Source organism: Beauveria bassiana (assembly GCF_000280675.1).
Source record: "Beauveria bassiana ARSEF 2860 unplaced genomic scaffold BBA_S00004, whole genome shotgun sequence".
In the NCBI taxonomy this organism is placed as follows: Eukaryota; Fungi; Ascomycota; class Sordariomycetes; order Hypocreales; family Cordycipitaceae; genus Beauveria; species Beauveria bassiana.
In genome coordinates, this window is record NW_007930839.1 from 1,408,340 (window position 1) to 1,423,308 (window position 14,969).

The 14,969-nt window shown below is 53.3% G+C and overlaps 5 protein-coding genes across 5 annotated transcripts; 2 read left to right on the forward strand and 3 right to left on the reverse strand.

Moving 5' to 3' along the window:
• Positions 1-655: 655 nt before the first annotated feature.
• Positions 656-2,287, forward strand: BBA_02234 (histidine acid phosphatase; the record flags this gene model as incomplete). The annotated part of the gene is made up of 2 exons (XM_008597331.1): positions 656-2,092; positions 2,174-2,287. 2 exons carry the CDS (start codon positions 656-658, stop codon positions 2,285-2,287), a joined length of 1,551 nt encoding a protein of 516 aa, XP_008595553.1.
• Positions 2,288-3,049: 762 nt separating this feature from the next.
• Positions 3,050-5,422, reverse strand: BBA_02235 (RNA recognition domain-containing protein; the record flags this gene model as incomplete). The annotated part of the gene is made up of 1 exon (XM_008597332.1): positions 3,050-5,422. The coding sequence occupies one exon, from the start codon at positions 5,420-5,422 to the stop codon at positions 3,050-3,052; it is 2,373 nt and encodes a 790-aa protein (XP_008595554.1).
• Positions 5,423-8,890: 3,468 nt separating this feature from the next.
• On the forward strand, positions 8,891-9,582 carry BBA_02236 (uncharacterized protein; the record flags this gene model as incomplete). Its single annotated transcript, XM_008597333.1, has 3 exons — positions 8,891-8,995; positions 9,098-9,369; positions 9,465-9,582. 3 exons carry the CDS (start codon positions 8,891-8,893, stop codon positions 9,580-9,582), a joined length of 495 nt encoding a protein of 164 aa, XP_008595555.1.
• Positions 9,583-9,830: 248 nt separating this feature from the next.
• BBA_02237 (uncharacterized protein) lies at positions 9,831-10,715 on the reverse strand (the record flags this gene model as incomplete). The annotated part of the gene is made up of 3 exons (XM_008597334.1): positions 9,831-10,125; positions 10,203-10,342; positions 10,395-10,715. 3 exons carry the CDS (start codon positions 10,713-10,715, stop codon positions 9,831-9,833), a joined length of 756 nt encoding a protein of 251 aa, XP_008595556.1.
• A 486-nt stretch (positions 10,716-11,201) lies between these two features.
• On the reverse strand, positions 11,202-13,801 carry BBA_02238 (Cullin family protein; the record flags this gene model as incomplete). The annotated part of the gene is made up of 3 exons (XM_008597335.1): positions 11,202-11,259; positions 11,307-13,204; positions 13,265-13,801. 3 exons carry the CDS (start codon positions 13,799-13,801, stop codon positions 11,202-11,204), a joined length of 2,493 nt encoding a protein of 830 aa, XP_008595557.1.
• Positions 13,802-14,969: the final 1,168 nt, after the last annotated feature.

Sequence of the window (14,969 nt, forward strand, 5' to 3'; positions counted from 1 at the left end):
TGTATACTCGTGACGATGCTGCTGTGGTGCGGGTAAAAATATGAATAGTCGGGCGTTTTTTTGTTTCTTGTCCATCTGGTCGGTATTTTGTGCGGCCATAGCGGCAGATCTCTCGATGGCATCTCCACAGATGAGTACATCCATCTTTGCATGCAAGGCACACAGCACACATCTGTAATAGAGAATATACCTGGGAAAGGCACAAGAAAAAGAAGAATGATCTGCCGCCTATAATGGTTAACGTACATATATCCTTCGTCGTTGAACTACACCCATTGTCGTGACATGAAGACCCCGACCGGACCGGGGTTCACGGCTCTCCGACCTCGGCACCGCCCCAGACGCCCCGTCGCTTATTTTGACCGCTGCGAGCCGCCTTCCGTTTGACGATCAGGCACCCGGTCCTCCTTTGTTTTTTTTTTTTCCTCCTCATTCCTCATCTCTTCCCCCGAACAACTTCATTCGTTTGAAAGTACTGCGATCTGTTCTTTTCCCCCAGCATCGTGAACCCCCGTTTTTAGTTCTCTCATTTGCCCGTTTTACCGCAAGCCATCGGCCTTTCGCTTTGTGTTCTTTTTCTCTTTCGATCTCGCTCCCTTACTCGGTCGGCATCACAACCAAATCCTCACCGCCCCGTCAACCTCCCCTAGAAAACATGTCGTTGGAGCCTCGCCCCGCGTACACCCCCGACGAGCTCGCCCGGCTCTACCCGCCCTCGCTGCGGCTTCAGCAGGTGCAGGTGCTCATGCGCCATGGCGAGCGCACGCCCGTCGTCAACCGCTTCGCCGCCAGCACAGGCCTGCCCGAGTTCTGGCCCTACTGCAGCCAGGCCTCGCGCATGGTCTCGGCCGTGCTCGACCCTTCCTCTGGTTCCTGGACGACGCTCGACTGGCGACGCCGCCTCGAAACCTTTGCCGCCGACAGCCAGACTCCGACCCTCGGCACGACGATGACGACGACGACACCCAACGGCAGCCTGGACAACATGTGCGAGCTCGGCCAGCTCACCGACAAGGGCCGCGCGACGGCGACGGCGCTTGGCCAGCGCCTCCGCAGGCTGTACGTCGACCAGCTCGGCTTTCTTTCTGAGACGCTCGCCGCCACCAACCACATGTACCTGCGCTCCACGCCCATGCCGCGCGCGCTCGAGTCGATGCAGCAGGCCCTGCACGGGCTCTACCCGCCTGATACGCGCGCTGCCGACCTCGCGCCCCCCATTATTCACACCCGCCACTGGGCTGACGACACGCTGCTGCCTAACACGGCCAACTGCAAGCGCTTCAACGCCATGATGCGTGCCTTTGGCCGCCGCGCCGCCGAGCGCTGGGACGACTCCCCCGAAATGGACCGCATCAACGCCAAGCTCCGCAAGTACATGCCCCCGGCAGCCACAACGGACCCCAAGATCGCCGACCCAGCCGCCAAGAATGCCCGCATCGGCGTCGCCTCGCACCCAGCCCTCGTCGGCGTCCTCGACTCCATTGCCGCCACCGATGCGCACGACGGCTCCGCCACCAAGCTCCCCAAGGAATTCTACGACTCGCAGCTCCGCGCCGACAGCATCAAAATCGTCGTCGACGAGTGGTTCGCCGGTTTCCGCGAGAGCGCCGAGTACCGCACGCTCGGCATCGGCGGCCTCCTCGCTGACATGACGGAGCGCATGGTTGACAGCGCCGAGGGCCTCGCCCCGCCATCTTCGCAGCACACCGCGTTGCAGTTTGGCCTCTCTGGCTGCCACGACACGACCCTTGCCGCGACCGTCACCGGCCTCGGCGCCGATAACGATGGTCCGTTTAGCTGGCCGCCGTTTACAAGCCACATTGCCGTGGAGCTGCTCCGCGATGAGCGCGTGGTACCGACGCCGACGGCCGCCGCATCGTCATCATCATCGTCGTCGTGGTGGGCGCTGCCGCGCATGCTGGGCGGCGCGCGCCGCGTAGGACGCCGCCCGACGTACGAGCTGACGAACGCGGAAAAAGAACGCCTGCGGGGTTACTACGTCCGGGTGCGGTACAACGATGAGCCTCTACGGATTCCGGGGTGCCGGCCCGCGGGCAAGCACTACGAGGACGACGAGACGCTGTGTACTTTGGTACGTCCCACCCTTTCCTCATTCGTATATATATATATATATATATATATGTCTGCGTGTACCTGCTAATCAAAGGAATAGGCGGCATTTAAATCAATCGTTGACCGCATCACACCGACGGACTGGAAGGCTCAGTGCGGCGCCAACTTGGATAAGCCGGCCCTGCCTAGCAAACCTGAGCCTGCTGGCTACTGAAAAATAAATGATAGACAAAGCCAGCCACCAGATATAAATGGCTTGAAGAAAGAAAGATGAATGCAGCACATGACATGACATTATTTCATAAAATTAGATATACAAGGGTACGCATGAACATAGAATTAGTATTCACATGCCGAGTATAAATGCCCGCGACATCTACAGTACGCGCACATGGGACCATTCAGCAACACGAAAAAAATCATTGCATTCAAAGCAAAGTTTTATCCGGAATTACTACTATAGCTATACCCAAAAATGCTCCAGCTACTCCCCCCTTTTTCTCTTCACGTTTAGCAAGGCCTACAGCTTCTCGGCCCCAACCAATTTCAAGTTGTGCTTCTCCAACAGCAAGCACCAAAAAAAAAAACGCACGTTTCCAACGTACACATTATGATCAAGGGTGACACTTTCCCTGATCCAAAAAGAGATGAGATGAAAATAGACATGTCCAAAATGAAGAAAGTTTTGACCGCGCACAGCCGCGCAACACAAAGGAGCATCCTCCACCCAAATGGGATATTAACATGGGTAGCTGATTGGTCAGCTGTGTTGGCAATTAGGTGCAAAATGAGGGTAGAAAGTGTCGATAACAAAGTGAATGATGCAAAGACGAAAAGGTAAAAATATCAACAACGGAGAAAGAATGGGAAAACAAGAAATGGTTGGCAAGTGATAAAGCCATTAAAAAAGGTATGAATCCTCCAACGTCTCATACATGTACATGCCCGGTCGTATCCAGGGCAGTTGACTTGGTCATTAATTGGCCACTTCTTCTTCGGCCCAGCCGTTGAGGCCGCTTTGAATCGCGAGGCCAAAGCCACTGCCTCCCATGCCGCCGTAGCTAGCCTGGTATTGGTGGCCGCGTCGCTGCTGCTCACCCTCGCTACCGTTGCTGCCATGCATGCTGTTGGGGCTGTTGCCGCCATTCTCAAAACCAGGACCGAAAGCCGGCAGGCTCACAGCACGGCTGTGCGAGCCGCGCCCACTACCAGGGGCCAAAAGTCCCCCAATAGTTGTGGAGCCAGTCACGCCAGGGCCGGTGGAGTAACCATTGGAGATGCTAGCCGACTGACCATGAGAACCAAGGTGAGGCTGAGGCATATCTAGACCCAGCTCGTTTCCAGAAGACTGGGCCGTGCCAAACATGGCATTCTGTTGAGCAGCCATCTGCAGGTGCTGTTGGTTCTGCTGTTGGTGGGCATGTTGGGAGAGCTGGCTAAGGTACATGGTAAGGGGGTTGTTGTTGGCGTTGAAGAGGGCCGCGGACTGCTGGTTGCCGTCATTCGATGGTGAACTTCCATTCTGGGAGCTGCCAGCCTGCGGGGAACCGACACCGTCACTGCGCGGCGAGGCAGTCTGCTGCATTTGGCGAGGAGGATTGCCGCAACGGTCCTTGCCAAAGTTGACCTTGAACTTTCTGTAGTCATCTCGACCACGAATAGCCTCGATGGCTTTGATGGCATTGGCAATATTGGTAAAGTTGACAAACGCACAGCTCTTTTCACGCAAAGTATTGACTAGCTCAATCTCACCATACTCGGAAAAGTCTTGACGCAGACGTTCCTCGGTCCAAGTTTCGTCAAGGTTGCCGACGTAAACGTTGCGCGAAGCACCGCCGCTGACAGCCAGTGCAATCGCAGGTGGCAGAGCACCAGAATGCTTGCCCCAGCCAATTTTGAGCCGACGGTTGTGGATCATCAGACCCTGAAGGTTACTCAGGGCGTAGAAGGAGGCGGCAGCGGTGGGGTCGATAAAGGTGACGAAGCAAATGTGCTTGTCGGGAATGTAGCGAATATGGTGCAAGAGCCCGCCACGGACAACGTTGCAAATCTCTTCGATTGTAGTCTCTGGGTGAATGTTGCCTAGGTAAATGGTGCGGTTACCCAAGTTGTTGATACCCCCCGCAGTAGTGGCCACAGCAGCGGCAGCAACGGACTGCTGGGCCAAGGCGTTGGAGATGACATCGCGGTCAGCGCCAGTCAGCATATGAGCGTAGCCAGGGGCAATTCCGAGATATTGAGCGGCGTTCTGCTGCTGCGTCTTGGAGACGTAGGCGCAGCGGTCCTTGCCGTAATAAACGCGGCGAGGCGCTTGCCACTTGGGCTCCTGGGGGAGTTGCGTAACGGCCTTGATAGCATTGGCAATGGATAAATAGTGAATAAAGGCGATGCTCTTCTCGCGAACGAGCTTGACAGTATCAATTGGACCGAACTTGCCGAGATCCTCGCGAAGCTCGTCTTCCGTCACTTCCTCTGGCAAGTTGCCCAAGTAGACATTCCGGGAAGCACCAGACTGCTGGACAGCGAGGGCAACCGATGTAGGAACCTGAGAAGCCTTACCCCAACCAACCTTGATATCCTGACCCTTGATGCAGAGCTTTTTCAAGATGGCATCTGAGTGGAAGTGGGTGGCGGAGCTGGCGTCGAGGAAGGAGATGAAGGCGCAGTTCTTATCAGGAAGCAGACGAACCGACTCAATTTGGCCACTGCGAACATGACCGAGGATCTCTTCGGCCGATGTGTCGGGGGGAATGTTACCAAGGTAGACGGTTCGGCTCGTGCCACTGGCGGAGGGGCCGTTCATGGGCACGGGTGAGCCAGGCTGCATCGAGGTCTGCATGTTGAAACCACCCGTGGGAGACTGAGGCGGGAAGAACTGTGGCGCGCCGTATTGAGAAGGTGAAACCATGGCGTGGTACTGCTGAGGAGACATATTTTGCTGGGTAGGGCTCGACATGCCGCCATTGTGCTGCTGGTTTCCCTGATGCGGCTGCTGAGAGCCCTGAAAAGCGGAAAGAGACTGGAACTGAGGGCTACCAAAGGCCGCAGGGCTGCCGGGTTGGAAGGGGCTTCCCATGAGAAGTTGTGAGGGGAGAAGAGGTGTGAACTGCATATCAAAGGCGGTTCCTGGGGAGGCGACATCGGAAGCATTGGCGCCGTGACCCTGGTTCACATGGGTATTGAGAGAAGGGATGTTGCCTCGGCGAGGGTGTCTCTCGGCAAATCCAGAGACGTTGGAGGTAAAGGCGCCATGGGAGAAACCTGTATCACTGCTGGAGGGTTTGGAGGCGTGACCAGGGAAACGTGTCGAGTTGCCGCCATTGTGGCCGGAGCCGTTCAAGTCCTGCATACCGAGAAGGTGAGGGGGGACGAGTGCGTCCCGCCCGGAGTGAGATAGAACAGCCGTTTTGAAAAACGTATCGTGCCCAAGACGGACACGGGCAGCTGGCTAGTGATTTGCGCAAGAAGAACTTGAGCAAAAGGCTGACTGTACACGAGTAGAAGCAATAGACAGGTATTGATACAGGGAATCGCGGTAATGCAGTTAAGCAAGTGACAGGAACAAGTCTGCCTGGCAGTGATAACAAGTTGACGAAGTCGATTTCAAGGTACTTGTATGACAAGGAAGCACGAGATTGACACAATATCGAGTCGATCGGGAGGTGTCGATGCGAGTACAGGATGAATCGGATTCGAAAGGGGTATCGGCGTCGAAGCAGAAGGCGCAAGTGAGCTCGTCCAGGAGAGGTATGTAAACAAGAGGTGGGAAGCGAAAGGGGAACGTTGTTAACGAGAGTGATTGAAGGCGAAGATGAATGTTAATAAAACAAGGCGCAAATCGACATCTGGGACGGATGCGAGGAGCGGCGAGCAAGAGTGTCAAAGTTGGAGAATCGAGCACGACAAGATGAGCCAAAGGAGCCGGCAAGTGATCAAAGGACGGCTTGAAGTGAATTGAGACAAGAAAGGTAGGCGAAGAAGACGAGACTCGATCGCAGCAGCGCAAGGTTACCGCAAAGCAAGATTGCAGAAGCTGGTGAGGAGAAGCGTGAAGGAGGGGATCAAGGCTGAAGCCAGGAGGCGAACAAAGAAAGATGAAAGTCGTGCAGAGGCTCGAAGCAGACTAGGCGGCAGAGTCTAACTAGCAGGGCGTTGTGGGCAAAAGACAAACGACGGATGAAGGGGGTGGGCAGCCAAAGCGGTATGGCGCCGTGTAGTGGTGTGTATCCGTAGTGTCGTCGAGGGGGCGAGGCGGTCGTGATTATTGGTGGTGATGGAGATGTGGTGGGTTCGTTGGTAGGTCAAACAGGGGTCAATCAGGGCCGAGAAAAAAAAAAAGAGAAGAATCAGAAGAAAGCACAGATGCAGGAAAAGAGGAACCGACCAGGCAGATAAAGAGAGAGGATGGAATGCCTGTGGTGGAGGAAGAATGCCGGCGGGGAAAAGGAGAGTGGTGGTGGTGACTGAGGAGGAGGCAGAGAGATGAAGCTGGAGAGGCAAGTCATCCAGGGGCAGTCAGTCGGCGACTTTGGGCGCGGCGCCTCTCTCCTGGTAGGTGCCTACCTAGGTAGGTAAGGTAGTGCTAGCGGCAAGTACCTTCTGTCAGGGCTCCTGGCGCCAGGAGGTCCTTTGGGGGGTCTCGGAGTGTGCCTGGATAGTGGATTCAGAGGAGAAAGATACTTGTAGGTGCCAGGCGGCAAGACACTTGGGACGGGCCAGCCGCCCAGTGAGGGACTGAGTATTATTGGCTGTGAGTGGGACAGACAAGGCCTGAGGGGGAGTTTTGAGGGGGGGGCATTTCAAGTAGTGGCCGGGGTGGAGGCATGTCTGATCAGGTACCGTTGTGCAGACAGACGAGTTTAATGAGGCAGCACAGGGGTAAACATGTGGAGGAGAAATAAATGAATGACTGCTGGTATTCGAACGGAGTACTCCGTAATAAATACTGAGGCAAAAGACATTGAGTGATGAGAATTTTTGTGATTGGTGTCATGAGAGGTCATCACAAAAGTAACTGATTTTGGTAGGTACTCAGGCGGGTATGCAGGTACAGCCAGTGGCGCAGGTACCTGTACCTAGGTAGTAAAGTACCTGTAAATATTAGAGTAAGGTAGGCCTGCGCCCGTCTGCACAAACTGACAGGTAGGAGACGGTAAAATCCGATCAACGCACTGGCTGCAGCTGCAGGAAATCTACGTTGACATTTTTTTTTTTTCGTATTCAGGTATGAGGCACGTGCAAGGTTGGCGCCGTCCCAGAATATCTTTTAATTATTATTCATTTGTACACAATGTACGGATACCAGCGTCGATTGATTGGCGGTTCCTTGCTCTGTGGGCGGGCAAGACCATTTCCCCTGATTGGCTTCTCTCTGGTGGCTCTCCTACAGGGGCTACAGCGGGTCTCGCCTTTGTTAATTGGCCCTGCACATCGCCGTAACCCTCCTGATCCTTCTTGAATTAACCTTTCCCCTTGCCGCACATGCCGCAGTACCCGTTGCGCATCAACGGCACATCTGTTGCTGTCATCACAAACAAATATATATAGCGATTACAAAGACGAGTTTCGATGGTGATCATTCCCCAGCATTACGAGTTGCTCCTGTTTCAACAGCGTCTGCGTCGTTTTTTTTCTCCTGTCTGGACCCTTGCCGCGCATCACATCTAGTTAGACCCCAGCTTATTCCTAGGTACGCACATGCGCACTAGTTATTGCCCAGGGCCAGAATACGATATTATTTTTCTTTCCTTTTTCTGGCTCGCGTGAAAGCTCAGTAATAACCGCCCGACATTGTTAGCTAGCCGCTTATCGGTAGCCCGAGCCCTAAGTATAAACCAAACATAATGTCTTCATCATTCTTGCGTGCCTGACTGAGCCTCTAGACTAGGTTCTCAGGCAGGTTGCATTTCTCATCCCGGCGAAGCCCAAGCAAGAGCAAAGAATAGATTGCATGTGCCCAGTATATTCTAATCGAAAGTGCGTCGCGGAGGGCGGAGCCAAGCGCCTTCTTCCGTCATCAGCGTCTTTTTTTTCTAGCACGGTCCTCTACACGAGACGGCTGCAACATCCGCTGCTCTGTCTCTGATGAGCCTGTGCAAATCGCCCCCAGCATGCTCGTGTCGCCTTTGAAACTTGCTTCCGTCTCTGACTCGAACACGCTCGGTGTTTATGGACAAGACCCCGGCCCGATGCGGTACGAATGGCGCCCACTGCACAGCTTACATGACTGGAATATCGAGAGGTGCTCAATAGTGCATAAGAATCCAAATTTCGTTGACCTTGGCGCGCCAATCACCTTATTCGCTGTTACTCTCCATTTTGTTTGTAATCACGCCCCATCTTCTTCAGATCGGCACATTTGTCCCACCACTTATTCGCTGTACATGCCATGACTCTCGTCGTTCCCACAGCCTAACCCTACAAGTAATGGCCTGGCCCCTAGGCGAAGTCTGCAAGTATGATGAAGCTTATGATGTGAAGTCATGTCAGTCATACAATATGGTGATCAGTAAACGCTCGATATCGTCAAGACACGCGCCAGACGCACGCTTGTGTAACGCGCAAACGCAGCCAGCCGTGACCTGGCCCCCTCCTCAATGCCAAGCAAGATCTCGCACATCTGTGGCCACCTACGCCCGCAACTTCTTTTCCCTGATCGATTCCATCAGAAAGATAATTTTTCCGACATCTCTCAGTGCTTGTAATCTGCTTCAATTCACAGTGTCCCATACCGTCCGTTTGGAGTGCAGTGCCTGACGCCCGCACACACGGAATGGCACGACTTACACGTAGCCAACGCGTCGTCGTCTGCGTCGAAATGGTCGTCCGCGCCCTTGCCATCATCATGCTCGCCCTGGCCCTCGGCATCTTCATATACGCCACCGTCACCTGGGAATACAATGTCATGCCCGGATACATCATGGTGCGCGGAAAGACCAATACCCCCCCCCCCCCCTGCCTCCGCGAAGCTTCTCTTGTCTCGGAACCGGCCCCTTGCTAATCAAGAGCACAATCCAATGTTTAGGTATCCATCTATGTCGTCTTCAATCTAGTGTGCATGATTCATGTTGCAACTTTACTCGCCTCAAAGTGTCACTCGTCGTGCTCTTTTCAGAAGACCTGTATCGCAGTCCGCATCGCCCTCGAGGCCGCCGCGACAGGCGGGGCCATTGGAGGTGGCTTTGTCGAGTTTTCCGAGCCGGCCGAGCTCCCGGACTGCGACTCTCCTACCTGCCAGGCGGCATCGCAGATTGGAATAGCGCGAGAGCCTGCTGCGACGCTGATATGGATCACTGCGTAAGTCGCACCGGAACTTGGTCAAAAGCGTCGTACACCGTCAACAGGAAAAATACAAGGCGCTAATCTGCTGTCATGTACACCAATCTTTGTAGAGCATTGCATTATGTCTTCCTCAACTTGGTTGCCGTCGAATACTGCCTCCTCCCGCGGAAATATGTGCGCGAGCCGTTGGGTGCAGACTGTGAACTGCCGAATAGACCATTGCCCTGAGACGATGGTGGCGGGATCACGGTAGCCCTCGCCATGTCTATCAGTTTGTTCAATCAGCTGATACAAGCGATGTGAGCATCGCGCCCATTGCGCCGCGTTATCCGCCGCTCTGTTTACCAGTGTTCCTCGCGTATTTGGCAGCAAAAATATGGGAAAGTCAAGTAAATTAATAGCGGTCCCGTATTCATTAACTATACTCTATCTCTGCCGTAATCAATAACATCATTGCGCACTTAGACATGTTTACTTTACAGACGCTTAAGGGGCTCAAAGTAGCCGTTTTTCGTATAGAATCTCGCGTTCTTGTCCCCAACCACCTCATTAATGCCTACATGGCCTATGTCTCTCCAGCACAGGTAGAAACTGATGTCAGGTCGCAGACTTGCAGTAATTGCGGCAAAGAAATCTAGGGTTGCAATGCTTCGTCTGTCGATCCGTTCCCAGTCGCGGTCCAGCAAAACCGTGATATGGCGCATGTCTCTAAGTCTGAGCCTTCTCGGCTGGGTTTCCTGAGCGCCGGAAATAGTAGAGGGTGGTACTGAGCTGTTGTTGTAGTTAGCATACGTACCCTCTGGTAGTAGTCACGACAAACGAGAAACATGGATGGAATCGAAACTTACAACGGCGACAAAACGGAATTGTTCGTTGCCGGGGGCACGTCAAAAACACAGTCAATCTCGCGATCGGGATCCGAGAAGGCGTGGATAAAGTTATGCAACCCAATGACCAACATGTCTCTGGACGGCACAAACGTGTAGCGCTGGGTGACGCCACGCCGATCGGTCACCAGGCCCCGTCGCCGTCTCGCCGACATAGCCCTGCGCAGTGGGATACGTGCGCTTCAATACTGCGCGCGACTCGTGGCACGCCTCCCACAAGCCGCTGTCCACCATGCAGCCCGATCCCATGGTTGACTCCCAGCTGCCTACTTGCTGGCGGTAGTTGCACACTCTTCCGGTGCGCGTGGGAGGCCCGAGGCGGACTCGAGGAGACCTCCCGAGGAGCGCACCATCGGAGGGCAAGATTGTAAAGAAGTTTGCGCTGGAACGGCTTCGGTCCCAGACGGCCGCTTTCCAGATCATGTCACGCAGATCTGCGGGCAACCGCGAGAAGGGGTGAAAGGTATTGGCCATGATGGGCGTGTGATGTTCAAAGCAGTTCGAGTATGGGAACAACGAGATGTGTGCGTTGGTGTATAAAAGGTAGGAAAAAACAGAACCCTGATTCAGTATGCCTTGCGAAGCATTTATACATGTCCAGCGATATAAACATGGCGTCAAAGTAAAAGTTTTTTTATCGTGGCTGTCAGGCGTAAGCCCGCCACAAAACCCTGTTTATAAGAAAGCAACGAGGTATGTACATTGTGAACCCCAATGATGCAAAGTCCCATATGAGCAACGACAAACTAGCACTTTGTTGATTAAGAAAAAAGTACCTAGGTGGCTGATGAGGTATTGACTGCAAGGTATAAGGCCAATGGACGGGTGGCATCTGGTTGTGTCCTTCTGACTGATGCGTTCGTTGGGTTTGATGGCTGCCACTCACTCCAGAACTTACTTGCCTCGGAAAAATATGATTAAATAAGATATAGTCACAATGTGGCCACAATGTGGCCGCTGTTACGCCAAGTACGTGTACGCGTTTCCCTCACGCTCTATGTAGTCCTTTTCGATCAAACTGTACTCTTGTTAGCTTCTCTTCGACTTATACTTGAGTTCTCTCACCTTTCAATTTCCTTCTTAATGGCGGCAGGCTCTACACTGCCTCGCGTCTTGGTCAAATTGATGACTTCAGCCACCAGCTCCGCGTGGCCCATGGCTTTGCGGCTCTTCATTATCCGCACAATCGCGGCTTGCGTCTCAAAGCGCCGGTCCTGCGCGATGCGCTCGTGAGTCGCCTTGTTTTCCTCCTTGGTCTCCTTGAGCTGGATCTGGTTAATCTTGACCCTGTACTTTGGATCCGCAAACGCGGCATTAAATGTAAACGTGTCCGTCTTCTTGACGTCGCGGCCCTTGGGGTATTTGCTCAGAACGCGCGCCTTGCCGCACGCCAGCGACTGCAGAGTGCGCTCGAGCTCTCCACCCGTCAGACCCGTGCCGGTCGAGAGCTGATCATACGTGAGGGGGCCGCTGGCCTCGTTGAACATGAGCAGCACGACGGCCTGAAAGGCGGACACGAGAAGCTCCTTTGAGCCTTTAGGGAAGACGGCCTTGACAGAGCAGTGCGCGAGTGAGTGCTTCCAGGTCAGCACGCGGCCCGTGTGCTTGCCTTTGTAGTGCCGGTCAAATTTCTCAATCTGGGTGGCGACGTCATCGGGTAGGTTCAGGCGTATATCGGGATACGTTGGCCAGGCGGCTGCCGACAAGACCATGACGTGAAGATCCACAGGCGATTTACTTTCGGATGTGTACTGACAGTGCTGCTTGTATGCCTCCATCTCGTCTTTTGCAAGCTCCTGGTCCTTGAACATTTGTTCCAGATTGTGCGTAAAGTTGGAGCCACATTCTCCTCGAAGCTTCGTTAGCATATTGCGTTCGGCGTCTTGGCTAGCGCTGCGGCCCATAAGTAATCTCCTCGCCAAGTCTTTTTTATAAAAGGCCTCAAAAGCATCTTTTCCTTCAATAAAGCGAAACAGTTCGAGTGAGTTATCCAACTGCCTGTCTAGCTCGGCATCTTCGTCGCCCGTACTCGCCTGACCTTCTCGTTCTGCGGTAGCTCGGTCTTGAACATCAGACAGTAACGACTTGGGCAGAGTCTTCAAGCCGCCGCGCAGTAGCATGTCGATATGCTTAGCAGTCATTTCGCCAATCATGGACGTCCCGGTGTCCCAGCAGGCAGCGATGGTACGATCGTTCATGAATCCGCCAAACGCTCCACGCATGCCTCGCAGAAAATCCTCGTCTCTGCCGAAAGCATCGCGGATCATCAAGTCTAAAGATCGGCGCAGCTCCAAAAGACGAATAACCATCTCGTCGCCCTGTTCCTTGTTAGAGATGATGGCCGCGCCAGTCTTTCTGACGTAGTCAGCCCAAGGCTCCTTGAGCTTCTTCTGTAGACCGGAAAGTTTGAGCAGGTCGTAAAGACCCTTCATCGACTTCATATCCTTATCGCCCATAAGATTCGCCAAGCTGCCCTCGTTGAGCAGCTTCTCAGAGTAATCGTGAATCAATATTCGATGTGCCAGCTCCATCAATAGTCTCTCCGTTGTGCTGTCCAGGTTGTATGCCATGCAACGATTCGCTTCGCTGACGAGCAGCTCCTCACAAGCTGCAATATACTCTTTTAAGCCAGATATGCTCCGCGAGGTTCCAAAGTCTTCAAAGTAGGCTTTGGAGGTTTGAATTATGGCCGGTTCAAAGTATTTTGTGTAAACGCCTTGGACGTATAGCATCATGATTGCATCTTTCAGCAATTCGGCTTCCAGCGGAGGAGTGCCACGTCTGTCGTATTCCACCAAGACGCAAACTCCGCCGATGACGTCGCTTTCGAGACTTTGGCTTCCGCATTGTGAGCTAAATAGTATTCTGCGGAATTGTGAAATCGTCATGTCGTTGATGGATGGAAGGGCTTCCCGTAGCAGATATGTTCGGTCGAGATAGCTGAATGTGGACCGAATGAGAACCTGTTTGTTGTGCGTTAGCAATATGCCAATGCCGGCTTAAGCCTTGATGCCGATTAATACCGTTTGGCTATTCCAAAGCTTCCACTCCGCCAAGACATTTCTCAATATATCAACTTGCGGCGCACCACCTGGCTTGCCTATTCGAGGAAGAACTACCGACTGCAAATGTTTCTCGATGCGCTTCATCAGCAAACGGTAGACCTTTTCGGCGCTGCCTTTGCGGCAGACATCCTCGACGCCCCGATACAGTTTCTCCAGTGGCACAGCCGGCTTCTGTCCCGCAAAGATGGCACTCAGCCCTTCGTCGAGATTCTTTTCCGTCCGGGCGTAGTACTGTTCGATCTGCGCGTCGCGGTTGCCGGGGCGGCGCAGGTTCTTGATGACGAGCTTTTTTGCGCCGGCATGTGGCTGAAAGGCGGACGGCTGCTCGCTGAGGTCAATGATTTCGGGCAGCTTGCCGCGCACCGTGGCGCTGGCCATGCTTGCGTCGGCGAATTTGGGGCGCTTCGACGGTGGGGCGAGCGACGACGAGGGCGGCGATGACTGGCGCGGGCGGCGATGGGAAGGCGAGCTTTCCTGATCCGCGAGGGAGTGCATAGAGGGCACTTTGGACTCGAGCGGACGCGATGTCGAAGCCGTTTGGAGGTTCGATCTTGGATATTTCGTTTGCTGGAGAGGTGGATCGGTGCTTGGATTATGTCACTGGTAAAGGAAGGTACTTTAGAGGCCAACTCCAAGTGGGGCGATTTTTTGAAGGCGGTGAGAATGCGTTATAGATGCGTTACATGAGGTACCAGTCAATTAACAGCCACCTACCTAGGTAGTCAACCACCAGCCAGTTGAATCAGCAGCCGGCTAGGTAGTCAGCAACTTGCTAGTCAGTAGCCAGTTAGTTAACAGCTAGTATATCTAGATTACTGACAACTAGCTCCTAATTAACTAGCTATTAATTGAGAGGCTGTTGATTGATTGGCTGTTTATTAAATGGTTATTGAATGGCTGTTGGTTGACTGGCAGTATTTACCTATAGCGCTTCTACAAAGGACCTGCAATCAAGCTACCTACCTAGCAATCGAGCTACAGTTTTCTGTCGCTTTTGGCCCCGCTCGGACTCGGCCTCTGGACCCCCGGAACTTGAGGTTTGCATACTATGTACCTGCCCACCAGCGATAAGATGGCCGGTGGTCGGTGTAAACACGCCAGTACAGATTCTTGTCTACCTACAATTTTCTTATTCTATTATTTAGACATGTGGATTCGCCATTTCCTCAAGGCCGTATTTTTGACTAGTATGCAGTCTGCACATTGTCATATCCCGGTCAGAAAACAGCCCTCTCGAGGGTAGGTGGGTGGGTAGGTAGGTGGTTAGGTAAGCTATTGTTAGACTTATGATAGGTCATCCAGTCCTGACCTTCTGACAGAACTCAGAAGTGACTGGTGGCTTGTCAACATTGACAAGTCCTCTGTTTGAGACTAAACTAATAGTTAACAAGATGGCGTAGCTATTCGGTCTATCACTGTACGTTGTGCAAATAGAAATTGGTGAACAGATTGTTGATTCTTCTCCATGCTAAGGGACTGATAGTTGCTCTATACACGTGTGCTTTGATCCACGTGCGCCGAGTCAATCCTGACAGCGCGGGGAAATCAGTGTCGATCGTGGCGTCGGCGGCAGCTAGAAAGATACTCTTATTCATGTGTAACTTACTATATTAAGCTAAGCATTACGCATCACATGCACCTGTCCCCTAGCAATATAGCACTG